The sequence below is a fragment of the Athene noctua genome, chromosome 6 (genome assembly GCF_965140245.1).
Source record: "Athene noctua chromosome 6, bAthNoc1.hap1.1, whole genome shotgun sequence".
Taxonomy (NCBI): domain Eukaryota; kingdom Metazoa; phylum Chordata; class Aves; order Strigiformes; family Strigidae; genus Athene; species Athene noctua.
The window spans coordinates 48,589,072-48,616,418 of NC_134042.1; the positions used below are offsets into that span (position 1 = coordinate 48,589,072).

The 27,347-nt window shown below is 45.9% G+C and overlaps 2 protein-coding genes across 6 annotated transcripts in view; one reads left to right on the plus strand and one right to left on the minus strand.

The window, feature by feature from the left end:
- Window positions 1–243: 243 nt before the first annotated feature.
- ATG14 (autophagy related 14) lies at window positions 244–20,632 on the plus strand. The gene is made up of 10 exons (XM_074908912.1): window positions 244–740; window positions 6,131–6,193; window positions 6,320–6,362; window positions 6,775–6,856; window positions 11,685–11,922; window positions 12,338–12,567; window positions 13,018–13,135; window positions 14,238–14,328; window positions 14,439–14,524; window positions 17,312–20,632. The coding sequence occupies exons 1-10, from the start codon at window positions 451–453 to the stop codon at window positions 17,616–17,618; spliced, it is 1,548 nt and encodes a 515-aa protein (XP_074765013.1). The 5' UTR covers window positions 244–450; the 3' UTR covers window positions 17,619–20,632.
- Window positions 20,633–24,006: 3,374 nt separating this feature from the next.
- FBXO34 (F-box protein 34) overlaps window positions 24,007–27,347 on the minus strand; it is a 40,692-nt gene continuing 37,351 nt past the window's right edge. For all 5 annotated transcript variants that reach the window (XM_074908917.1, XM_074908914.1, XM_074908915.1 and 2 more), the window contains one exon: window positions 24,007–26,772. In XM_074908917.1, coding sequence (XP_074765018.1) covers window positions 24,579–26,772 — 2,194 coding nt within the window. In that variant the 3' untranslated portion in view covers window positions 24,007–24,578. The remainder of the gene's footprint in view (window positions 26,773–27,347) is intronic.

The following is a 27,347-nucleotide window of genomic DNA, read 5'->3' on the forward strand; positions in this document are numbered from 1 at the left end:
CCTGAGGTTGATGTTGAACACCGAGCACCGCAGGAAGCTGAATACAATCACACAGCTTCCTCCAGCCTTTAATAAGACGGCAGAATTGTAGGAGACGCCGTCTACTTTTTTTTTTTTACTTCAGCTTTTACAAAGAGAAGAAACTGCACAATTTCCTTACCGGGCCCAGCGGAGCTGCCTGCCCTGCCTGCTGTGGGGCGGCTCCTCGGGGAGCGGTTGAGCCCTCCTCCCTTCAGCAGGTGCTGCAGGCAGCCAGACGGCGAAGCTGACAGAAGGGAAAAACCGACCTGTTTAGTTTTAAGGCCGCGATTGTTACGCTGCTTCCTCCTCTTCCTCTCCTGGCCCTGCGGCGGGTGGGGGTGTCCCCGACCCTGAGGGCTGGGCAGGGGGGGCTGAGGGAGGCCGGGCCGGGGCCTCCCCCCCAGCGCCGCCTCAGCCCCGCTTCCCACAATGCCCCTGCCCGAAAACAAAGTCCCACGTGACCGGCGGCGCGCGGAGCCCATCATGGCGTCTCCCAGCGGCTGCCGGCCGCAGCCCGGCGGGCAGGGCGGCGGCGGGGGGGCCGCGGCTGGAGCCGGAGCCGGGCCGGCGGCTCTGCGGGGCGCCGAGGAGGACGCCGAAGGGTTGTACGTGGCGGTGGAGCGGTGCCCGCTCTGCAACACCACGCGCCGCCGCCTCACCTGCGCCAAGTGCGTCCAGAGCGGCGACTTCGTCTTCTTCGACGGTCGCGACTCCGAGAGGTACCCGCGGTCCTGAGGGGACGGGGACGGCGCGGAGCGGGACATCCTCCCGTAACCGGCGGGGGGGGGGGGCGAGGAACGGGGGGCTGCCCTGCCTCGCCTGGCGCGGCGGCCGTTGGGCTGCCCCTCCCCCGCTCCCCTCAGGGCCGAGGCGGGGGGGGGGGGGGTGTGGTGTGTGTGTTACCCCCCCTTCCCCACCGCTCGATCGCTGGGTGGAGGAACGGTCCTGCCGGTGCCGGGCTCGCCGTCGGGCTGCCTGCTGGGGGGCCGCCAGGCAGGCAGAGCGGGACCCACAGCGCGTTGTTAAGAATAATCAAAAATAATATAGCACCCCCACTTTGACTTGGTCGGGCGCAGCTGTCAGCAGGCATGCCCGTGTTGATGTGGCCAGCGGAAGCTCCGGACAGTTCAGGGCAAAAAGCGAGCCGAGCGGTAGGATATTTGGAATGCATATCTATTTTCAGCAGTATGTGTTAAACTGGTAGCCTGCTAAATCATTAAAATCAGGAAGCTGTGCAAGAAAACAGCACTTTTTTTCATTTTCCTGTCTATATAAATAGTCCTAATTATGGGCCCCGTTTTAGAATTACAAAACATACTCTGCTTGAGTTAATCATGCACCTTCCTGCTCCTTTTTGCAAAGCGCTGGCTCTACGGGAAGGCGCCTGAATGAGTGTTACGTCAATAAGCAAATATTCTCATTATATGACTCAGATGCAGATCTCTTCTCTGTAGCTGCCATTCACAGTATGTCCATCCTTGATTCTTAAAAAGTCTGCCCAGCGCCGTCTCTGAAATAGTTCTGATTCTTGGCTGACGTCGTGTTCTTGGTTCTTCGTTTGTAGCTTCATTAGCAGCTGTTGAGAGTGATTTCTTGGACTATTTGGGGACGGTGGTAAGCAGCATGTGGTGCGGTAGGGTCCTCACACCAAAGGCTCTTTGCATCCTTCTGCCAAAGACAAGAACAGCCACGGGGACACTGGTGTCTTTCTTCCATTAACCCCGGTGGGAGTGGGCACAGGGTGTCAGTCAGCTTGAAAAATGGAGACCAGTCTGCCACTGGATGGGCTTTCTGGGTTTTTTTGCATAAAAGACTGTGTCTTGGAATCACAAACTATATTTAGTCTTTCTGAAATAGGTGGAAAACTTGTATTTTTGTGAGACTGCTTGGACTTATCTGCAGCTTCCATGAAAAAATTGGATTTGGAGTTTGGAACATAAACCGAGGTGTTTTTTTATTCCCAGCCTCTTTTGTAGCCTTAAGATTTTGGCTAAACTTTGGGCTTAATTATAGAAATTCAACTGTAGGCTTTGTTACAGTGGAACTACTGTCTTTCTGCATTAACCAAGACTTAAGAAGTTTCCCTACCCATCAGAAACATGAAACCATAAAGAAGCAGCCTTAGCCAAATTATCAGAAGCAACGGTTTGTTGAAAAAAATCCCCTCTTTAACTTCCTTGTATCTTCTCACGTGAGACAAGATCAACTTTTCTGCCTGACAGATTTCACTGCATCCTCCCAAGATGGTCTGTCCCATTTGTCTGTGTCTAGAAAACGTTATGTATATTTACACTGTGTTTCTTAACTGCAGGAAGTTAAGTCTCTTCTTCTGTGGTTTTTTTTGTCTTTTTTTTTTTCCCCAATGTCTGGACATCATGGTTCCATCTGTGGGGATCACTGCTGTTCTTTTCTCCCAGAGCCTCCATTCTGGGGGGCCTCCCTGTATGCTCAATTTCCCCAGGCTTTTCCCCTGCTGCTCAAAACTTCCCCGAGCAGTAGTGCAATTCACTGAAAACAGCAACTTCATATTAATAAATTAAAGGAACAATATAACACACTGTGAATAACAGAAGCGTGCTTGATTGCAGCAGGAATGCTCAGTGTAGGGACAGAGCCCTGTAAAGCTTGGGTTTCTTCTTGTTCTTTTGAAGATAATGGAGTTACTTATTTTTAAAACTGTGCTTGAAATATTTTGTCTGCATTCTATGATTAATACTTGGAACTGCTGATATCAAAGAAAGAGCCTGTCACCTCAGAGGTCAGTTTTTGTTTCCTCTTTGTAAGCGGGTGTCCACAAATTTCTTGCTGTGTGAGCAGAGAGAGGTAACGACTTTTTAAACGTTGACTACTCACCATGGCAAAGTCATGTGGGGACAGGTGCGGTTAACTGGCTAGACTTCAGGTTGTGTTTACTGTCATCATTATTTATTTGTTTATTTTATGCCTTCTAGTAGTACCTGGGTTAATTTTAGATCAGCGTTATGGCCGGTGCTGGAGGGGACTGACAGGGTCACAACAAGGGCTTTTCTGTCTGACTGGCTAATACGCACCGCGTGAGAAATTCAGAATGTGGAAGTGTATGGGGGTCACTTGGGCCTCCCATTTGTCTTCTTGAAGTGTTACAGATTGTGAAGAACAGATTGTCCTCCCTCTTGTGCAAAGTGAAGAAAGCGAGCATTACCCCTTGTGTCCAGGGGTGGTTTATTTTTAGAAATGTCGTGTGATTTTTCCTCATAGGAAGATAAATTATTTCACGTTCTAACAGTAAGAATTATTTCACATTTCTTTTAATTGGACTGTTTTGTGTGTGAATTTTTATAAAAGCTACAGTAAGATTGTTCATATGTCTGACAAAAAATCACACCCTGTATCTGTGAGGGGGAGAGATTGAGGAGCTGTTAAGACTCATTATTGAAGTACAGCTACAATTAAGGATGAGTTGTCCGGAAGTCCTCCAGTAAAATAATCACTGACATTCTTCTTTGGATTAGTAATGTGTTGTATATTCAAAAGCTAAGCTGGTATCTTGATGCTGGCTTCAGCTCGGAGATTCTTCTTGCTCCTGGGAGCTTACTCCAGCCTGTCATATACATAAATTCTCAGAATGTGTCTTACAAGCGTACTGAATTGCTTTGCTTTATGTGTCTGCTGGTGGCAAAAGCCAAAGACAATATAATTGTGATGTCTAAGCCTGTCTAACTTCTCTGAGCTGTGGGTTATGGTTAGGAATAGTGACTTTTTGCAGCAGTGGAGTTTTATTATAGTGAATAGATATAGTAATGGATGCACCTATTGCTGTCCTCAACTCCTCCAGCATTAATCAATTCCTATAGATTAGGAAGTCATCCTTTCTAGTTGCTTCCCTCTAATTATGAACATGTAGAAATAAGCCAGGTAACTGTAGAAGATCTGAGCTTCGTGTGATAAGACTTGAGGAAAGAAAAACATTTAATGGATCATTTGAGATGTTGAGTTCTGTCCTTCTCTCAGTTTACGTTTTATGGGAGTTCCTGTACTAGTTCATCCAAAGTTTTGTTTCTTTGCCAAGTTGAAAGGCTGTAGATACATAGAGAAAAATTAGTTACATGATGCAATATAATTAAAATTAGGGCTATGTGAAGAAATGGAAACGTTTGCTTAAGAGAAACCTCCTGAAGAAGTTTGTAGGAGCTGTTTGACATAGTTGCCGAACTGTGTGATGAGCTCTAATTTTTGCAGCCTTTTGCAAATATTTCTATCTTCTCTCCCCAGTAAGAACTTAATTTGGTCCCAGATTCTTGACAGATCGTTCAGCTTTTCACTGATGCGATGGATGTCGTTTGGGTAATTGCTTTTAGTCAGACGAATGAATCCAGCTTTGAAAACAAGAATTGCCAAATTACCCCAGCGCTCTCTCCCTGTGTGACTGCCCAGTGGTCTGTTTCTGGGCCAAGTTATTTTTGATTGCAGCCAAAGGTCAGGGGTACAGTAGGTGTGCATTACTCTCTGGTAAACAGGAGTCTGGTACAGTGCCCTTTTGTAATTTCCATGATGACTGGTGGGGTGAGGACACATGGGAAGAACGAAGGTGCTGGGTTGAGCAGCCAGACTCCAGTTGTGCCACATTCCTCCGGCTCATGCGTGGCCTCTGGCTTTTATGCCAAGCACCCACATTTGGTTTTGGTTTGTTTTGGAAGGAAAACGGGTATTTTTGGTTGACTGTGAAGGCAGCAGCTGGTAGTTTTGCTGTTGGTTTAATGTTAATGTCATCTGGAAGGGTGATGACACACTTTCTGAAAGCAAAGTTAGTCACCAAGCTTTCAGATTTCAGCACCTCAATGAAAAAAATGAAACATTTTAAAATTTCACCTGAAATCAAACCCACAAAGTTGAGCAGAGAGGGAAGCCCAAGATGCCATCCTGTCAAGGCTTACTGTAGAATTTGTTCTAAATAAAGCTTAGATACCTCTGAAATAAAGGACTTGGTAGGTTGTAGGTAAAATGTTAGGCCTCTGTTAGGATAAAATTGTCAATTCCACATGTTGCAGAGGGAAATATAATGAATTGTTTTTCTGTACCTGGATTCATCCCAAGACACACTTTTTGAGGTGTGGATCAGAACGGTTCTGTTGACATCACAAGCACAAAGGAAGGCTGGGAAACCATGTGCTGGCAGAAGACAAAGCACATTTGCTTTTTTTTGTGTTGTCTAAATGTCTTGGCTGTCTCCTTTGCTGTTTGCTCTTACTATTGGCTTTGTCACTTCATGCTTCATTGTAATTTCTCAATATGCATCATTCCTATTTTCTTTAAATGTGTTTCTCAATACATTGTGGAACACGAAGGGGAGCAGAGTGTGGCTGCTGTGTATTCGAAAGGTGAAAACACAGGATGATGGATCCTAAAAAAAATTCCCTTCTGATCAGTTCTTTGCAGTTCATATACCTCAGACTGCCAGTGAAGCTTAACTCAAGCAGATGTTTGGGTTATGGGACTTGTGATGGCAACGAGTGCCTAGTAGAAATAAGTAGAAGACAATGCAATTTAATGCTGTGACTAATACAAGAAAGATTTGGATGTTACGTAAAAGTTTTGAGAAAGTGCTGTCCCATTTGGACCCATTAATGAATAAACTGTGAGACAGTGCCACATTGGAAGGGAAAAAATGCAATGCAGAGTGTATTAAAACCTGCATTTCCCACTACCAGAGCAGACTCAGCTAATACCATCAGTTTATGAAAAAACACAGTTCAGACTTACTACAGTATCTGAGGTGGTACTGTTAATTTCTCCAGTGACTAAAGGTTTTTAGAATGCTATATATTTTTTCTGAATACACAGAATATTGATACTGATAAGCTATACATCTAGAAATAGCAAGTAATTTGCTTACAAGTTCAATAACACAACAAGCTGATGTTTTCTCAGCTTAGAGGTTCTGCTGCAATTCCTGTGAGACATATGCTCTAGAATTCCGCAGGAGTTTTATACATTTAGCCATTACTTCTCAAGATTAAGACATATAGTTGAGATTTAGAGACTCCCACAAGCTTCAGTCTTTTTATCTTTTCAGACAACTCACAATGCCATGTTGTGCAAAATATCAATAAAAACACTTAATCTCTTCCAGGTTTTCAGACAAGAAAGAAAGGCTGATGCATCTTAAAACCAAACAGAGAGAATTCCAAAAACAGTAAGTTGTAGTTATTAAATGAAAAGAACTCTCAGAAAAACAAAACTGTCTCTCTAACATGCTGTCGCTAGAGACTGACATTGTCCAGATAGTCATAAAACTTTTTAATCATGTTTTTTCTTCTAGTGTTTTGAAGGCCATGGAAGGGAAAGAGATAACTGATCAGCTGGTGAGTTGTTCAAAGTGTCCCGCATAGTTTTTAAACTCTCTGAATTCCTAGATTTCATAGTTTAAAGTTACACTTTACCTTGAGGGCATTGTGTTGCTTTCCCAAAAAGCGTGTCGTAAGCAAAACTGAAATTGGCTCTGCAAGCAGAGTGCTCCAAACTGTCAATATTTTTAATTTCTTACTAGGTATTTGTTCAATAACTTATTATACTGATTGACTTTATACTAAGCATTCGGTTTGTTTGTAGCATTCTTCTGTGCACAGAACAGTATATGAAAAATTTATTTGTTCGTCTGATCCAATTAAGAACATCCTGCTACTTTTACACTAAAGCTGCTGGCTTTGTTGTTAATCATTAGTCAGTGTGTTTGAAGTCGTTTGTGCCCTAGAGTTGCTGAATGTTCTTTTTCAGAGATGGAAAATAATGTCTTGCAAGATGAGGATTGAGCAGCTGAAACAGACCATTTGCAAAGAAAATGATGAAATGACAAGACGTGAGTAATGCCTGTGCTTTTGTGATGTGGAAAACTCTGTGCCTTAGAGTGAAAAATCAATTTATGTGAATTTGAGTGTTAGTTTTTTAAAATGGTGACTTTCCAAACCGTCACTTCTTAAATCAGCTTGAAGGCAAATCTGAGCGAGTGGATTTTAGCTTTTTTATGCTTGGGTTTTAATTAGAAAACAGGAGACATTATTCAGCTGGATGGAGATCATTTTGCAACAGCTCTAAAAGTAAATGCTTAGCAGCCTATGACTTTGGCTTTGTCCCTGGAGATGGCTTTATTCAGTGTAGTGTTTCTGATCACTTCCTCTTGATAAAGAGGAGCAAACAGCTCTGCAGCTGTTAGAAATTTCATGCAACTGATAAATTTTAACCCACACCTGTCTAGAATTCCTAAAATCCAACTTGAGCAGGAGTCACTGAAATATGGCATAGGCTGGTGGCTTGCTACCGTTCAGCAGCTTCAGTTTTGGAACTCATTAAATTTTTTACACGTGAGAGATTTGTAGGGTAATTTTTCAGATGAGAATATGCAGCACTCCCTACAAGCTACATCCAAATGAAAGATAGGAAGCATGTTCAGAAGCATTTTGATTGAATCGGGAACATTTTTATGACTTGAAATTCAAGAGGAGCTGTACAGGGAGTGGAAGCAGATGCATATACCTGAGAACAATTATAAAGGAATAGCACAAGCTTGCAGTGATAACATCAAAAAGACTGAGATGCAAAATGATTTTCAGTTAATAAGGTGGATGGATAGTAAGAAATGTATAATAAGAAAAAGATGAAGGAGTAGGCAAGTTAACAGGAAAGAGAGCAAGTAACAGTGAGGAGAAGTCTGAAGCATTCAGCGCCTTCTTTGCTTCATCTTCTCACAAAGAAAATGTGATCAGCTGCTTAGCCAGATTAAATTTTACATCATGAGAGGACTGGAGGCTAAGGAAAGAAAACAGCCAGCTAAATATTATTTTGATTATGTCAGCAAGGCCTTATGAGATTCACCTTAGAGAACTTAAAGAACAAGCTGAAGTAGTCTGTAGAGTGCACTTGAGAAGGGAGAGAGGATGTCCCAGGAAACAGAGTGGAAATAATACCTGTTTTCAAAGGGTGGAGGAAGGGAGAACCTTGAACTGATGGCACAGGCATCCTGTTATAAGCCTCTGGCCATTTTGCAAGTAGTTAGAAGATAAGGTAATTAAGAATAGGCCATGTCAAATCAACCCCTCCTCTGCAGATCGCGTGGTCTAGCAGAGTGAGGTAGAAGATGCCTTTGGGCACTACCCCAGACTGTCTTAGGAGCAAGCAAAGATGTTTACTCTGGGTGTAATCACTGGAGGGTTGACACAAAAGGCTAGAAAGGCTGCATTCAGAGTGGTGAGACAGGTGGAACTCAGCAGGAGCCGGTTCCTGGCCCATTTTTGTTCAATATTTTCCATAATACTTGCATGGCAGAATAAGAGGGTGGAATGGAGGAAGCTGAGGTGGATGACAATATGACTTCTGTGAAGAACAGGATCAAATTCAAAATCCTGCAGATAAGTTGACAATATAATCTCGAAAGGACAGAGTCAAGTGCGTGTTTAGGAAGGAGAAACATGCAGACCTAAAGTGGGGGACGGTGGTGAGATTTGACAGGAAAGGATCTGAGAAATTGCAAATTAAATACAAATTATCAATCTGGTGCTCCTCCAGAAAGGTTTAGACCTCATTCTGGGTTATACTAATATAAGCATTGTATTCAAGATGAAAGCAATTATCCTGCTGTGCCCCCAGCATTGATGTTGCCTCAGTGAAAGTCTGGTGTCCAATTTGTACAATTTGAGAAAGACACAAATCAACTGGAGAAAGTCTGGAAGAGAATATTAGGAATAAAGCACAAGGAATGGCTAAGGAAATTGATATTTGCTTTGGTTTATAGAAGAGGGAGGTAAAGGAAAGCAAGCGTTTTAGTAGGTAAGGTTATTATGAAGGCATTAATTACTTTTTTCTTTAGCCTGTGAAGAAATGAGAAGGGGATATCAATGTTACTTTGAGGAACTTACCTTTTCTCAAAATGCAGCTCTGAAGGTGGTGAAATGCTAGGACCAACTGGGGAATGGAGTTCCTCCACTTTTCTACTATGCTGTGAAGTGCATTATCTCCAGCTTTTGCAACTTCTCTGATTCACAGTGAACTTGATTAGGTTTCACCCGTGAACTGGCCTAACTATTGCCTAGCTGACCTGTTGTTAGTTCAGTTACCCCAAAATTGCTCTTGCAGATAGACCCAAAATGAACTCTTGCCCTGAAAAGCCAGTAGATCAGGAACCCAACTTGGTTCACTCTTGGACCACATTAGAAAATGTAAATAGGTTGTTTCTCTCTGGCGTAGTTTAGTTTTCTGAAATAAGAATGATCTGTGGAACATTGGGCTCCTGCTTTTGCGGTTGACTGGATACCTCAATAATAGGTGCTGCTTAAAATAAATTTTTAAAATATCTATGTTTACCTTATGTCTGTGGAGAACAGTTCAAGGAGAGTCTTGCAAATACCTGGCATAGCTCTCTGTTGGGCAGAGACCGGTGTGCCTGTGTTTGCAGTGTAGATCTGTGGGACATGGTTGTGTCCCGAAATACTTCTGGGGGCAAATTCTAATCACCTCATAAACTGGGTCATAAAGCAGAGGTGCTATGCCAAAAAAAAAAAAAAAAGGGGGACAGTTGTTTCTGCACCAGGACTGCTAAAGAAGAAATGTGTATGCAGTGTTCTCCCCTGCTTCTCTCATAATTGCTGTTGGACCTGTGGAAAAGGGAGCTCACTCTGTGGAAAAGTGGCCTTTGAAGTACAACATGAATGTGAGAATTGAACAGATGGACATTTTACTCCTCCTCTGTCTCTTATTCTTTATGCAAAGGAAGAGTTTGGGAATATGAATGCAAGCATTAATTGATGTTACAGGAGTGCTTAAAGGAAACTGAATTACTGACACTTAAGGATTCTTGGTGTCACTCGGAGAAAAGTCAGTTTTCCTATGGTTCCTCTAACAGGGGATTGCTTGTTTTATAAACCTGAGGATTATTAGTCCTTACCTGCACGGAGAAGCTGTTCTCACCTTTAATCGAGGACTTTGCATCTCCCATGTATCAGATCTTCCTTCCTACCAAACACATCACAGATCGCAACAGATCAGTTAGATGACTAGAAATAATTCCTGACGTTCAGAGAAAGCACATGCGCTGTCTGGGGGAGCAGGCACACTCTGAGGGGTACCAGCAGCCCTGGTCTCCCACCCTGCCAGACCAGGGGCTGGCCAGAGGTCTGTGCAGTTCCAGCTCTGCAGTGCAAACCAGGACTAGCAGGAGGGTCTGGTGTGCTGGCTGAGCGTGGCTGGGCACACACCCCCGGGGAGGTTTAGACTGGACATTAGGAAAAAAATTTTCACAGAAAGAGTGGTCAGAGAGTGGAATAGGCTGCCCAGGGAGGGGGGGAGTCCCCATCCCTGGGTGTGTTTAAGGGTCGTTTGGATGAGATGTTGGGGGATGTGGGGTAGGGGAGAGCTTTGTAGAGTTGGGCTGAGGGTTGGACTCGATGATCCCGAGGGGCTTTTCCAACCTGAATGATTCCATGTGATTCTGTGGTGGAAATCAGTCTTGGGTCCCATTCTTTGGATGTAGCCTTTAATTTTTGTGCTCCCCTGTTGGGAAGACTGACACTCTGAACGTGGTGTTTGAGGTGGCCATTGTTGCTTAGAAGTTTTCTTGATTTTAGTATCTTGTAATACAGCAGCTTTGAGTAGCAGATGCCACAGAGCGTTCTGGTAGCTCTGGTCTCATCTGGGCCTTGCAATCAAAATGTACAGGTAAAACAATGTCAGTGAGTTGCTTAGTGCTTTCATTCTGTGCAAGGGACAGTTATCCCACTTCTTGATTACAGGAAAGTGATTCCTTGCTGTGAGAGAACCTGACTAATGCTGTTTCTTTTCAGCCATAAAAATGGAAAGTGAGTGATTAGTCGGTGAGAGCTTTCATTCAAACTAGGGTACATTAGGAGCTTTAGACATGGATTTGCAGAGTGTGTATAAGAAATATTTTCCTATGCTTTTGAAAGACAGAAGTGGCTAACTCACCGTCTTTAGCACCATATGTTTCTGGAAGCATTACTGCAAGTCAGTTATTTTATAGGAGAATCAGCAGATGCTCTTGAAGGATGTTTTTCCAAGCCTCAGTGTGCTTGACTCATGGAGTAAATTCAGGCAGTTGCAGCCCTTTGGTACATTAAGCGCATTTCTCATTTTGTGACTGGAAAGGGACATAGTCACTCTTCCCTTGTGGTAACAAGAAGTCTGCACCGTTGGGATCCAAGTGCTTTAAGAGCACACACGTGAATGCGAAGCCTGAGTAACATACACCGAGAGCAGCAGCAGTGCCAGAAATGGTGAATGAAGATGCTATCTGCACTTGATTTTTGGCTGCGAGCAATGCTTGTCTTTTTGGCCAGCCCCATGCAAACATGTACAGTCAAGCTATTTCTGTCATGATGATTACCTCAGAAGTTTAATTAAACTGTGAAATCTTGGCTTTTCTGCTCCAAATCCAAAAATAGCTGGGTAAAAGATAGGGTAAGATTAATACCAATTTCAGTCTCTTTTGGAGATCTTTGGAAAAGATTAAAAAGTTGTAGCACTTAGCAGCTGGAAAATGTTAAGAGTTTAGCAGGGTTTTCTGTTTTAAGCTGCTATAGATCTTGTTTTCTATAAATATTAATAATGCTGTTCTCAAGCTTACTACAAGTACCTCACAGCTCCTTTTCCAAGGCTCACATCTGCTGCTGTTTTCACAGATGCGGAGGGGCTTCTGAGAATTAAAGAGGAGAACCAGAAGCATTATCGCAGGGCTCAGCGGCATCAGGAGAAGAAAGAGAAGATCCAGAAGCATAACCGCAAGCTGGGAGACTTGGTAGAGAAAAAAACCTATGACTTGAAAACCCAGTATGAGCATCTGGCAAATCTTCGTCGGACGCATATCCTGGAGCTAACATCAGTCATATTCCCCATTGAAGAAGTAAAGACAAGCATGAGGTACAGAGGGCTTATTCTTTTGGACTCGTTTTGCTGAGCTTTAGACACCCAGAAGTGAGTCATGTAAGTCTAAGCTAGACATTCTGTCTCCCTTAGCATCTGTGGGGAGAGGGGGGTGTTTCCCAAAGGCAGAGCATCTGACCTAAAGGTAGAGGTCCAGAATAGAAGAATCTGGAGGTGGTAGCATCTCCCTGCTGAAAGATCTGCAGTGTGTGTTCAATGTTAAACTTCTTAAAATAGATCATTAAAAACCCCAGAACAAAGGAAAGTAGTTTTGGGAAGGAGGAGTTTTGCAGCAGTGTTTCTGCAAGCATTTTGCTCTCTGTGAAATCAGGCTAAGTGCCTGCCGAGCGCGCCTCTGATTACATTTTTAAAAGTTCTTTAAAAACTCTCTGTTCCTCTTCGGGTGCTACAGAGATCCTGCAGATGTGTCTTCTGAGAGTGACAATGCTATGACCTCTAGCACTGTGAGCAAGCTCGCGGAAGCCAGGAGAACCACGTATCTCTCTGGGAGATGGGTGTGTGATGATCATAACGGGGACACCAGCATCAGTATCACAGGGCCTTGGATCACCCTTCCTAACAACGGAGACTATTCGGCGTATTACAACTGGGTGGAAGAGAAGAAGACTACACAAGGACCAGGTGAGGAGCAAGGTCTGATTTGGCATCTGGAATACTCCAGAAGCCACAGAACTCGCAGCCTTGGGTGCCAGCAGAAGACACTGAGGAGCAGCAGCCTGGTCTGTTTGTTCTCACCACTGCAAACCTGAGTCAGAAATAAGTATCAGTACAGGGATTAGTCCACTGAAATCCTCTTTTGCAGGAAATGCTCACTGGGACAGAGCGCAATGTAATAGGTAAAGTTAATTATTCACAGTTTTGACATGGTTCACCTGCCGTCGTTTTAACAGGAATTCCAAGAATTACTATTTTCTCCTGACTTCTGACAGATTTCACTGTAAATGATTGCTGGATTCAGGCAGTTCTCAATACTTACAAATTACATTTTCTAGACTAGACCAGGAACACACTAACACACCCACTGAGGCTTCATTTAAAATGAGATTTTCATGATGTTTTTATTTCTTTCAGACATGGAACATAATAACCCTGCTTATACCATCAGTGCTGCATTGTGCTATGCAACTCAGCTGGTTAACACTTTGTCTCTCATACTTGATGTAAATCTTCCTAAGAAGCTCTGCAACAGGCAAGTAAATGCAAGCCTCTGAGGAGGTGAATCAGTGACCAGTTTTGACTGATCCTAATTCAGTTTGGTTTTGGGAACCATGTCATTACTTGGAACAGCTTTTATGGTAACAAGTTGACAGCTCATGGGTTTTTGTGCTGTTTAATTTTGAGTGGAGGGCTAGTAGGATTTTAGACTGCAGTTAATAGTCCCTCCCTCCTTTTTTACCTCCTGAGAGTGTAGACTAACCATCACAGTTGAAAATAACAGCTTTCTAATTGGCATATTCAGCAGCCTCAAATTAGAATTGAAATATGACAGTCCCTGAATAGCACTTTTCATTTTATGAGACCCTACTGTGCTCTACAAAATCCCAGCCCCATTCAGCAACTCTTAGTCATCTTGAATAGCTCCACTACGTAAAGTGCTGCAGAACAAAGCCTTATCATGTGGCACGACAGCAACGTGATTCTCTTTAGGATAAAGCACCAATAGGGAACGTACCTGGCTGCCAGACATCTGGGAGTGTGTTGCGTAAACCCCATTTGGGATGAAAAGCACTGTTAGGTTTTTCCTGTCTATGTGGAGCAGGTGGGATCTCTACAGAAGTACTGAGGGAGCTGTAGACCTGGTCAAGTCTTCCAGGAGTCTCAGATATGCTGCTGAGATTCTTTTAAATGTTTAAAGTAGTGGTTGCTGAAGCATGGACACAAAAGCTGTGCAAGGTCTCTGCAGGTTTTTTTATGCTGTTATTTGAGTGCTCGCTCTTCACGGAAGGAAAGGCTTGGGAGCAGGAAATGACGCAAGATTTAAAAGGAGAGCCAAAATAGCTTGGCTACAGTGGATCTTTGAGTTTCGTACAGTTTACTGAAACTGGTGAGGGTAGGGCAAGCAGTGCTTGCTGAGGAAATGGTAAGAGTCTTGCTAGGTGAAAAATTGTTCTCCTGAGCATTCTAAAAGTGTCTGTGCAGTTTAAACAAGTGCTCACTGCGAGGATGTTTACTCCAGGATATGTTCAGAAGCCAGGGCACAGGCTGCTGATGTCTCCAGCACGTGTATTTTCAGAGCATTTTGCTTTCTGTATATATATATATATGTGTGTGTGTGTGTGATGTTCCAACAGCGAGTTCTGTGGAGAGAATCTCAGCAGACACAGGTTCACACGGGCAGTGAAGAAGCTGAATGCTAATATCCTTCACCTTTGCTTCTCTCAGGTAGGGGGAATGCACATCTGGATTCTTTGAATAGCTTTTAAAATAGCAACTGTGCCTGCGGATTTCCTCCAGTAACTGATCATGTCTTTTTGTTCCCTTCCCCATGGTAGCATGTAAATTTAGATCTGTTGCACCCACTGCATACGCTCAGGAACCTTATGTACCTGGTCAGCCCAGACACTGAGAATTTGGGCAGGTAAGAAAAGCAGTATCTCAACTCACCTGTGACTGATTCCTTTTGAAGTTACGCATTTGCCTTGTTACTTAGGAGGGAGTTCTTCTCTTCTGCTGTACCTCTAGATCAGTCCGCAGCACATCAGAAATCAGGGTAGTCACAAGGAGGAGACGAGAGAGAACAGAAAAAGGGGGTCCTGAGTAGGAAATCAGATTTGAGAGATGTGTGCATGCTGTGCTTCTGTGTATTGCAGGCTCAGCTGGAGGCTTTGTAGCTGATTATGGACTTGTTTCCCCTACAGCCAGAAGCAGGAACTCCTTCCCTCCCCTGGACAGCAACACGTATGCCAGGCACTCTCCCTGTGCTCCTAATACGACCCTACCCACATCTTCCAACATGTAAATACCTAAGAGCACCCAGCAATATACACCCTAAAACAAATGCTAGGTAAATCTTGCCCAGAATAACTCCAGTCAGTGAACACCCTAGACCAAAGTCAACACTTCAAGTAATATTAATTTATATGTAAATTAAGATTAAAGACAATTTTTCTGTTAACTTAGTACGTGATGAAAAGAACATCAGTTCTTGTGGCCTGCACACACCAGGTTTAATACTCTTTTTCTTTTTTTTACAACTTCAATACAAGAAAGCCAACAACATTGATTTCGTGTTGGGATAATCCAGTCACAAGTCACTTGTGCCTGAGACAGTCTGCAAATATTTGCTTAATCTGACTACTGCTTATTCCCCCTTAAACACAGTAATGGTCTGAAATCTACTTTTCCACTTTGCTCTCGTGTACAGATCTATTTTATTTAAAAACCTGCAGTGCCACTAAGAGGAACTGAGTGCACACACCTCTAACCACTTACCCAAAGTTCTTTGGGTATGTCCCTACTGATTCAGCCCAAAGATATGGGGAGCCAAATCTTTGTAACGGTTTGGAAGAAATCACGTGCTTGCTGCTGCTTGCCTGAAAACATGGAGAGTGCAGGAAATACCCAGAGAATGAAGAACTGTGTCCTGGAAAGCAGCTGCTGTAAAAGGTCCAGGTACCACAGTGGGTCTCACTTCTCTGTGCAGATGTTACAGAGCTCCACAGGCATCAGCTGGGTCCACGGAGTAAAAGAGGAGGTTACAGGGAAGAGCTGGAGAAAATACCTACCAGTGAGGGGCATAGTTTAGTCCATATAAAACTGTCTTAGCTCGGTAGAGATGAGATTGAGACATGACTTCATTTCCACGCCTGCACGGGGAGAAAATACAGGCTATTGAATGGCTTTATAGACACTCCTGGAAGCAAAGAGTCTGAGCTAGGTTGAAATGAGGCACATGCGCTTAACGTGGAGATTTAATTGCCTGCAAGAATGAAGGTGGGGAATTTCTGTTTCCTGATGTCATCCTGCCAAGGCTGGATGAGTTTCTGGAATGGATGCTTTCATCAGGCTCAGGACAGGGGGAACATAATGGCCTTTGTTGCAGAGGAGGTCACTCGAGAACGATCTGATGGTCCCTTCTGGCCTTAAACCTGATGACTTTTTTCTTATGTTGCCTTGTTAAGCAGAATGCTTTGCCAGAAGGCAACGCTCCCATTTCTTTCTGGATTATGAAAGAGGAGTGTTTATCTCTAATTTCTCAGCTGTCTGCAAAGTTTGCAGCAACCAGCTCTCTTTATTTTCCTTTTGATATCTAGGCCCGTAGTTGCCCAATAGTCCCCTTCATAAGCAACATCAGATACATACAATTTTACCAAGCTTTAATCGTTTGGATTGCAATTTTCCACATTAAATGGCTCCTTCAGGCTTCTTCTCTCACTAAGGCTGGAGAAACACTCTTGCCCATGTTAAATTCTTGCTCCTGTTTCACTGAGCAGCTTCATGCTTTGGAATGAACTTTGGCAGGGATGCTGCTTGCTGTGGGAATCCACCTTTTGCTGCCTCCACAAAAACCTCGTGTGCTCAGACTGTGGGTCCCAGGCCTCTGAAACTGCCTGCTTTGGCTCAGTGAAGATATTTCAGATTTTGGTTTCCCGTGTTCTAGTGCAAAGGAATGGGATGGGGAGGGATGTAATTGCTTCTCCCACCAGGCAGCGGCAGCAGGGAACTGGGAGTCCCACACAGGTGGGTTTGGGCAGGACCCCTGAGACCCAGCCCATCGCCCCACTCAGAGCAGAGCCAACTGGAGCAAGTTACTCAGTGGCCAGTGGGGCTTTGAGTGTCTCCCGCAGAGGCTCCATGGCCTCTTGGGGCAACCTGTTCCAGTGTTTGACCAACCTCATAGTAAAAAAGATCTTGAGATGTTGCTGAGGGTGAACTCTCCGCTAGTGAGTTGTGCCAACGCAGCTCTGTAAGTCGTAAACTACACCCTTCCCCTCGCTGACAGAGCTGAGGCCGTCTTGGCCTGGCCAGGGCTAGTGTTAAAAATAAAAGCTGTTCCACATCGAGCTGAGATTGCCACCAGTGGAGCTGTGAGTTATTAGCAGTAGCTTTTTCCTTTGTGTGTATGTATTTCACCGTCCACCACCAAAGCGGAACAGCTCTTCCGCCGTTCCTGCTCCATGGGTTGGAACCCAGCTCTTGCTGCTTTGGCCAACTGTTTTCTTTTCACCGTTGTCATAATACAGTTATCTCTGTAGCCAGTGAGTTTCTCCCTGCCAGTTGATAAACACAGAGGTGTTTTTGATTTCTCTGCTGTATGCTTGACAGAGCAGGGTGCTTTGGCACGCTAGGACTCATCCCAGCGAAGTGACAGCCCCTCTCCTGCGTGGTACCAAGCAGGCTGACGGCCTTGTGTCCGTGTTTGCAGGTCTGGGCCTTTTGAAATTAGTGCTGATCTCGAAGACTCCATGGAGTTTGTGGATCCCAGTGCCACCGGCGAAACAGATGAGAGTGGAGATGAGCACGTCAGCGACGAAGAGACAGACCTGGGGACAGACTGGGAGAATCTGCCGAGCCCCAGGTTCTGCGATATCCCCTCTCAGCAGGTGGAGATGCTGCAGAGCCAGAGCACGCAGGTGTCCCAGCCCATCGCCAGCAGCAGCGCTGGGGGAATGATCTCATCTGCTGCTGCCTCGGTGACCTCGTGGCTGAAGGCGTACACTGGACATCGCTAACGAGCACGGGAAGAAAAGGATCCTAGGATTTGTGGAAGGAAGGAATCCCCTCCCCGACAATGCTGTAGTAAACCTTTACCTATTCAGTTAAGTAGTGCCTGGAACAAAAGAAAAGGTCAGACTTTCATTTTGTAAACCAGAAAAACCTTTTTATTTACCCAAGATGACTGTGATAGTACCATTTTGTAAATTAGCTAGCTACATACTTCTGACGGATTCTGTGACGGCACTTTGTGTCTTGGTTCTGTCTGCGTTGTTGAGTATCCAAGGACCCGGCAGCCTCCAGCTCTCCTTCCTAAAGAAGCAACAGATTTTGGAGTATTTGGATCGGGATGAGTACGGAGAGAAGGCTGCTCAGTGTGCAGTCTGGACGGTGGTGCAAATGCAGTTCACATTTTCTTAACTCCTTACAGGGTTTTTTGTTTGTGTGTGTTTTAAATCTGTCTTGCATAATGCAAAAATGCGTATTTCTAAATTTTTTTCATTCAGGACATGGAAGTTATGCATTTTTAACATGTTTTCTAATCTCTGTTGCCATATTTTTAATACAAAGAATCAGCGTGGACAGGAATTCACACAGCAAATTGCTCTTATTTTAGATTTGGTTGTGAATCTTTACCCAGTTTTGCCGCAGAAAACTGGCTCGTTTCATGCTGTTTCCACTGGCAGGTAGTCTAGAAGTTTTGTGTTGTGCTGTCCAAAGCACACAAGCTCTTTACTCTTGATATCATACACCAAAGAAACACTGGACGTTCTCTTAGCTAGACCCACATTTAATGCTGATACAGGATTGCGTTGTTGCAATAATCGGTTCTGACACCACGTTGCCGCTTTTTAATATTTGAAAACCCCCCCCTCATTTCAAGCTAGTTGAATGAAGTTACGCGGTCTCCACACTACAGGCGTTTTAAAACCTATTTTATGTTTATGGCGGGTTTTTTTTTTTCCCTCTTGTTTACTGAATGCCAAGAAGTTGGTTTCATTTCACTGCAGAAACGCTCGCGGCGCAGCTGGCTGGCTTGTAAAGCTACGGGAGGTGTGACGCCGACAGATGCGTCCCTTAACAAGTGCTCCTCCGCTTCCTCTGCCTTGCCGTGTGTATTACTTAAAGATGCGTTTGCTCAGCAAGGCTTCCAACGTATGGTTTACATTTTCTATAGCTGGGACGTTACTTCTCCACAGGGTAAACTAACGTAAAAGCGTCCTCCCAGCCCTCCGCGTGGGAAGATTTTTGCCACTCTTCCCTGTAGCTTCCCCGTGGCGACGCAGCCTGTAACAGGGGCATGGTGAGGCTGCGGAGAGTGATGCACAAGCCACATCCCTGCCATCAGGCAGCGTCCTCCTGCATGTCCTTCCAGCTCCGGGGCTGGCTTCCCCGGCCGTCTCCCAGCACGGTGTGTGGTGGTTTTGCTCTGGTCGCCACAGAGCCGGGGGGGTTTCTCTGCACCCAGCTCCCCCACCGAGGAGGAGCGGGTGGAAAAGCAGTTTGTACCCAGTGAGTTCCCCTCAGCCAGGGGTACGGGCTGAGTCAGGTGTCTCCCAGCCCCCTGCCCCTCTCCTATGGCAGCTCTTTCTCTTTGGCCTTGCAGATGGGCGTCTGTTGTCAGTTTGATTTTTTTTTTTTTTTTTTTTTAAACCAAAGACCCTTAACTCCGCACTAACAGCACGCACGGTGTTAGATGAAGACACCCTTGATCCTACCATTCTTTTGGTCTAAATCCAAGAGTTGGGTTTGTTTTAAGAGAACAGCCAAGATTCCCTTGACTACTGCAGCCTGAACGGGGACGGAGCCCCCCGGCTCCTCCAGCAGCGAGCGGGGCCGGGAGGGTTTGGTCACTGTTCAGTTCACAGCACTTTACTCACTTGCAGCTATTGGATCCTTTGCAGTTCTGAGCAACCAGCACACGCTCACCAGTACTGTATAGTGGGCTCTGAGCATCACACAGCCCCCTCTGGTTCCCCATTTATTTTGCACTGGACCCCACCATAGAAATATCTTTTCTTTTTTTTTTTTTAATACGTATTTCAGTCACTCTTTCATTGCTGCCTTTGGGCTACTCTGAACCCTTAAAAGTCAGGCCATTATTCTGCTTTGTACGTTGTCATTTACTTGCTTAGGGGAAGAAAAAACAACATAAAAAAAAACACTTTTTAAGCCATATACTTCATAATCATAATGTTTTCCAAATAATTTATTTATAACCATGTCATACTCTGAAAGTGCAACGGCACTGAGAGGGTGTTAAATTGCATTGGGATAGGTCTTTTTGTGAAATGTTTTTGTAACACGACACAGATTGTGAGTTGGTTTGGGTTTTTTTTAAAAAAAAAAAAAGTGTTTTGCACATGTGTAGCTAAGGAAGAAATGTGTGTGTCCAAACCTTGAGTGCAATTGCCAGGATTAGTTTCCCAGGTTGTTTTGGGGGCAGGGGAGGGAGGGCAGGAATATCTGTAGTTATAGATATTTGAAGACAGCGAGCTGAGAGTTTACAAAACACTTTGCGTAGCATGAATGCGGGAATTTCAGTTTAGGCCGTGACTTTTGTTCGTGACCAGTGATCTGGGGTGGCTGATCTGAGCTGCCGAGGAAGAGCCCAATGGCAAGAGCCCAGCCCTCTGCTGAAAATGGGGTGAAGGGTCTCAGGTGGGACACCCAGGGGTGGCTTGTCACCTGCAAAAACTCGGGGCCTCTCTCTGCAACTTCCGAAGTAGATGTAACTAAACACAAGTGTGTTTTGGTTTTTTTGTTTGTTTTTCTAAATTTTATTGTATTATTGCAATAAATCTTTTAACAGTAATTTTTTTTTAAAGTTGTATATTGATAATTATTACTTCTGTGTGGTTTTGTTTTTAACCATGCTGGGGCAGTACACAGGAATTTCCAGCCTTCAAAGCATCACAGGGACCAGACCTGTTCCAGTGCAATCGTACAGCGGTGGAACAAGCAATACCATTTCTAAAAAAATACTCTTAGATAAAATAACTAGCATCTCCAGTGGAGCAGGTAGAGGAGTGCTGCAAAACACAAACACACACACACACATGTCCCTCTATGTACATGTAAACAGATAAATCTCTTGTGTACACCTGGCTGATACTTATTTCTGCAGGTGCTGAGCCCGAATGACTTCTGCTGCATGCAAAGACAAGGCTCCTCTTTTCAAGGTCATCTCAGAAGGACACGAGCGTGTGTCTCCTGAGGGAGGTAACTGTTAACATGAGCTGTTGTGTGTCTGAGCAGTGGGGATGGGAAGGGGCTGTGTTTGTCAGTAAGAGGCCTGTGGGAGCTGGTGGCCTGCAGCCTGTGGTTTACTGGCTGCTGAATGATGGAGAAACAACCTACCTCACTTAGTTTTTTTTGTGGCAGCAGCTACCTGCTGCGGAGGACTGATGCTGTGTGATTCCCATCTGCTGCTCTCCCAGGAGCCAGAGCAGCCTGGGGCTCCTGCAACCACACGGAGCTGGGGCAGTTTGCTGCCTCAGTCACAGCCACGCAGGAAAGCAGCCTGTGTGCAAAGCCAAGCCTAGCTCCAAGCTTGGCTCATGCCTATGGGCTGCTTGGGTCACTTCTGCTTAGGCAGTGACAGCAGCAGGAGGTTTTGTCCTCTGCCACCACTGGTTTGTGGCAGGAGAGCAGCCCCAAAATGCCCCCGGTCCTGTCCCTGCTCCAGAACCAGTCCAACGCAGGCTGAGGGGGGCAGAAACAGCCCAGGGCAAGGCTTCAGCACCATTCCAGCCTTGCAAGAAGTGAGATTCCAGAGGTCAGATGCGTTGGCACAGCCTTGTGCTGGTGTGAAATGACAGTCCCGGGAGGTGGCACAGGGGCAGACGCTGCAGAAAATGAAGTGGAGCCAAAGCCACAGACCTGACCTCTGCTACCACATGGCAGAGCCTCGGTCCAGGGCGCAGAGACGCCGCGGAGGGAAAAAAACTGCTGCAGGAACAGGCAGGATGGAGCAACAGCCCAAACACAAGCCCACAAGCCTCGGCCATGGGCGGCTTTTTTCAGTGGTGTCTATGCCAGGAGACCCCCAGAGCTTGATGAAAACTGGAAGCTTGAGAACAATGGAAATGTTACTACAATTTCTTCACGGGCGTATCTGGAAATTCAGTCCAGACGTTCCAGCCGCTCCCAGGCAGGGAAATCGAGCACATAGCGCAGGCTTTCGTCCTCAGTTCTGAATGCTGAGTTTTGTAAATCCAACCTTGGATTTGGTTTTAATTGTCTCTTAGAAAAAAGAAGTTCATCAGACGTTGGGTTCTCCCTGAACTGGCCCTTCAGGAAACAGAAATCTGCACTTTATATGAGGGGGGAAAAAAAAAAAAGCTTGCAGGCAGCTCAGCACGGCTACATTCAGAACCAACCCACTTCTGGATGAATAAGTTTGTTCTGTAAAACAATTTCTAACAACAGCAGTGCTGTGCAACAGGGATAGTTCCGGCAAGCAACGTAATAAATGATGTATAAAACAGCCAGCGTTCCTCAGCCAGCCTGGAGGCAGGGTGGGGATGGGAGAGGGTAGAGAGCAAATTGTCCTCCCTACTTAACTGCTCCAAGGAACAAAAGAGCGCAATGCTATTATTTTATTCTCATTTTTCCTCTTGTTCAGTGAAGGTGACCAAAATCTCACACCCTGTTCCAAAAGAAATTACCTCACCGGCCCCTTATCTAGTTACAAAATATTTTTCTCCGCTGCTTTCAGCCTCGTAGGGACTTTCCTCGCTGCTGTCAGCCTGGCATGGGTTATCTCAAGTTTTCCAGAGTTTTGGGTGGGGGGCAGGAAAGCAGCTTCTTCCCCCCCTCTTCCTTAATTGAAATTAAGCTGCAGGCGTTTGATGCTGATGGTTTCAGCAAGACAGCTCCTGCCACAAAGTTGTTTTGCTGCTCGTCCCAGTGCAACCGATGGATCGGATCGAAGCTCGTGGGTGAAGCCTGCGCCCCGTTAGAGAATGAAGTCACGAATTAACGAGGGATCCTGCTTTTCCTCTCCTTCACAGCTGATTACAAGCAACCGCACCCTCCTTTTCAATTTCTAATTTCATTCCTCCTGGTTGCCATCATGTCTGCTGCATTGCAGAGCTGGCCGAGGAGGAGCAGCAGCAGGGAGGGGAGCCCAACGCCCGGGGGGGGCAGGCAGCAGGTAAAGCAGGGATTGGAAAAAAAACCAACATAACCCATCCCTTTTAAATCTACTGTGAACATCCTGAGCTTACTAAACCCACATTTCCAGCTGTAAGGGCTCAAGTTTTCTTTCGCTGTCACTGGGGAGAATAAAAGCATCCTCCTTGAAACCCTCTCTGTCCTCAGCTCCACGCATCGCTCCCTGTGACCCTGCTGCAGTTTTAGGCCCGCAGAGGCGAAGCTGAGGGAGGAGGGTGGTTCAACTCGGCCCTCGCAGCCACCAGCTCCCCTCACTTGGCTGATCTTGCTCCGAGGGTTATGGAACAGCCGCCCCCCTCCAGCCACTGCTCCCGCAGAGCCCTCACCTGCTCCCAGGCGCTCCCCTGGGGGCGGCAGCACAGGGGGGAGCCCCAGGGGAAGGGGGCACCAGCTCTTCCTGCACCCTGTCGGATATTTCATCCCCTCCCGCTGCACCCAGTGCCAGGAATCCATCCTTGTCCTGAGAACAGCAACAGAGGGAAAAGGGATTTGGAGGATGTAAAGGCCCAACTGCAGTTGGCTCCCTGCAAAATGGCTGCCGGGGTGTCCCGGGCACGTCCCCAGATTTCCCCACTGTCCACCCCCAGGCAGAGAGCTGGGCCAGAGGAGGGCTGTGACCACACCGCAGGGGAGGAACGCCTTTGGGAAATACTCCAAGAGAGGCCCTGCTCCACTCCCAGGAAGGGGTCGAGGAACTGGCACTTGGCTGCTGCAAACATTCACAACTCCCCTTCCAAAGCACCCACTCCTACCTCAGAAACAAGATGGCAGAGGCTGGGGTAGAGCAACACAACGATTCCTCTTACAAGGGAAAAATTCCATATCCTGTGGACAGCAAAGCTTCCAGCAGAGCACTGAGGCAGGACAACTCCACCTTCCACCATCCTGCTGGACCCACACTCCGGCCTCAAGGACCCGGTGAAGAGGTGATGGGCCAACACAAGGGTTGAGAAGCGGGACTCGAACAGGAGAACCTCTCTTTTTGCAAGTTTTACACACCCAGCACCAGCTTTCTGCACAACAGGAGCCGCTCTCAAACCTCTTGAGGGGGGAGTGAAAGGAAAAGTGAAGTAATACAAGTTTGGGGGTTTGTTTGTTTCTTTTTTAGGAGGAAGACTAGTTTTACACATCTGAACTACATCACAGTACCAAGTTTCTGCCATGTGTTTTACAGTATTTTTATTTTGGGGCAAAAGTCTTACAAGAGAAAGTCGGGTAAGGCAGATCTAGAATGCACATTTTATTTAAGTAAAAAAAAAAAGACAACAAGGATAAGGTAGACAAGAACTTTTTATATTCTGACTATACAATAATATTCCTCTTTTTTTTTAATCCACTGCCACACTACTATAATGGATCTGTTCTAGTCTAATTTTAAGGTTGTCCAGTTAAGTTGTCTGAAGATTCTTTAAACAAGTTGACCTTTACCTATTTAGAGTTTCTTCTCAGAAACATTCATATATTATACAGGATATACAGATTTTGAAACAAGACACTTAAAAACACACAAAACTATAGCCGCAACACTATCATAGCTGCATTGTAGTGATTACGTTGTTCAGCCAGCTGTAGACTCTGTATGTACAATTAGTTTTTATAGTGTTATTTACATAGATGGACTAAACGCTATCTTTAATCTAAAAGGTAAAGGCTCTTGTGTTTAAGTATGTGCAGTTTCATAGCCCTGTGAAAAAAAAAAAAACAAAACCAAAACACGACAATTATATACACTGTAAACAGCACAAGGCATGAGAATCTCCTCCTACCCCAAAACAATCTCGCAGGAAAGTGTATGTGCACTAATATTCCTCTTCCACTTCGGCTCCCACTCCTCTGGTCTTCTTATGAATAGCACGGTTAAAGCTGTGGCAGGCAGGAACCCAGTGATTGTCATGAAGACCTAACTTACAGCCCGGGATGCCCTTCTGAGACCGGTGACAGCACATCCAGTACCCAGGCCCGTAGGGTAAAGCTTGACAGTAAGGTTTGGGATGCCACCGGCACAGCGATACGTCCCCTTTCACGTATTTTTTCTTGCACTGCTTACACGGATCTTCTCTGTAACGGGGATCGCGGACCCAGCGGGAATCTGCTGGCCTGATGTTGTAGTATTCAATGATGAATTTGAAGTAGTAGCAAGTGCATTTTAGGGCAACCAGGCTCCTAGTAGGAAGCAATCCAAAGATCTTCACTATGATGTGGTGAGGCAAGAAGGCCATATACTGCTGAGGCTCCAAAAGCTGTTGAATTTTAAACCTGGTCTCCAGAAAGTCATGTGAAACCTGCCTTTTCAAGCAGGAAGCATCAAGTACTTGCAAAGCCCCTTCTGTCAGAGGAACAGAAAGGGCAGATGGCTCTGTAGGGACACCACTTCTGACGCACGGTCTGTCAGACGCCAAAGCATCCTCATCCTCATTTTGGGCTACTTCTCCTGGCTTTTCTTGGGTACTTTCCCGTAGTGGCTGTTGCTCGTGAGCAGCAGGCTGGTCAGCTGGGAGAAAAAACAACCTCCCTGGGAGTGGATCTTCACTAGAACTGGAGTTAGAGAGCTTCTCCTTCCTGCATCCTTTCTCAGTCTTTGTGACCGATATACTGATGCATAAGGGCTCCTTCCTAGCAGGATGCTGACTCTGCCTTGGGAAAATTACAGGCTCTTTCAACATACAATCAACAGTCGTGTTCTTGCTCTGCAAGGAATCTGGTGGCAACCTGGCAGCCGCCGGACACTCAGACAGCAGAGGTCTGGGAGGCTCAATTCGCGTTTCAGAATCGCTCCTGCCAGCGGTTCCCGCCAACACCGCGTGAGCAAGTCCCGAATTCACATTCCCCATCCGAGTATCCAGCCCAGAAGGAAAAGGCTGCCGAGCACAGGCAGCGCCATCCCACAACTCGGTGTCACCCAGAGGACCGCAACGTCCTCCGTATCCAGCCTCTGCCACCCCTGCCTCCTCCAAACCATCCCCTGGGGCCAGGACCCCCGCGGAGACCTTCTCCCCCGCCTCTCCCTCGGCCTGGGTGCCGTTTGCCAGGAGCACCCTCCCGACGTTTCTGCGGAAGCTGTTGTTCCGCGAGAGGCTCCCGGCCTCCCGCTCGCTCTGGCGCCTCAGGCACTCCGACTCCAGCTTGGCCACCATGTCCAGCACACGCACGGGCTCGCTCGGCTGCTGCTCGCTATCGCCGCAAGGTCCCCTCTCCGCGTGTACCTCGCAGGCCCCGGCAGAGGAGAAAAGGTCTGAGCTGGGAAGCGCACCTTTAGGCTGAGCGCTCAGCCTCGTAGTAGGAGCAGGCGTGCAGGATTTAGCACAGTCTACCAGTAAAGCACTTGCTCGTTGCTCCAGAAAGGCCACCATCTCTATCACCGAGAGGGACCGGCCCGCGAACACGCCCTCACCGTTCTCGTTCACGTAATGCACCGAACAGTGCTCGATGCCGCAGGCAAAAGGCTCCGGCTGAGAGCACCTGGCATTCACCTCCCTCATTCTTTCCAGTTGAATTTTGGCTTTTTTAAGATCTACCGATTTTTTCCTGCGTTTAACTGTTCTTCCATCGATATCCCACGTGCTTTTAATTTTCATGGAGCCTACCCGGTTGTTGCCACTGCACTGCTGGGCTGCAAAGAACGCGATCTTCTCCTTTGTGTTGCCAGGTTTTACTACAGCCCAGACATCCAGGGGCCCTTCCCCTTCCTCTCCCTGATGGATCGTTGCAGACAGGGCGTTCTTCTTTTCCCTTGCACTTGGACCATCCGCTGGACCTTTCCCATTCATATTGCACATAGTATTTGGATAAATAATCCCCAGAAGCTTTTGAGATGGAGTCACAAGGGAGGGTTTTGGGAAAACGCTCAGTTTGGTGCAGTTGGTGGTGTATTTTTCTTCTTGTGCTGATCTCTGATGGCTCGTAGGTGAGCCTCTCAGGGAATCCTGGCTTAGTTCTGGAGATCGCTCTTTCTTCTGTAACTTGAGATATGGCTTTAAGTGCATACCAGAAACCCTAGGAAAACAGAAAGGGAAGAAGTTATAGTTGCAAAATATGCCTGCCTGGAATTAGAGAAGGTGGCCCTGACTAGGCACCAGAGTGCCTCCTGCTCTACGTCCAGCAGCCCACACCTCAAAAGAGACCACGTGAAAAAGGAAAAGCAGCAACCAAGCTGCAACATTCACCCGTGGAGAACTTCTACTCACATCTTGCAACAGGATTACAATCTTAAAGATAGCAGAGATCTTCCTGTTCGAGAAATGTGTTTCCAGGGGGTTGTAAGGAGAAATCCTAACTTAAGTTCTATCTATTATGCAAACATAGCTAGAGGTTTATTCTGAGAGTTAGAGCCACCCTTCTGTCCGTTCATTTCTTAATGCAGTTGTGAGGCATGTGCGGGTCCAAGGTTTTTATCTTGACATTAGCTACCAGACAGACAGATATATATATATATATTCTTTTCAGTAGATAAAGTACAGTTAAAGCTGAAAAGGGAAATGAGCAAGTGCAATTACATTCAGAGATCCCAGCAGATATCTAATCTCCTAATACCACCCAAAGTGAAACCTACCCTTTGGCACATCAATAAT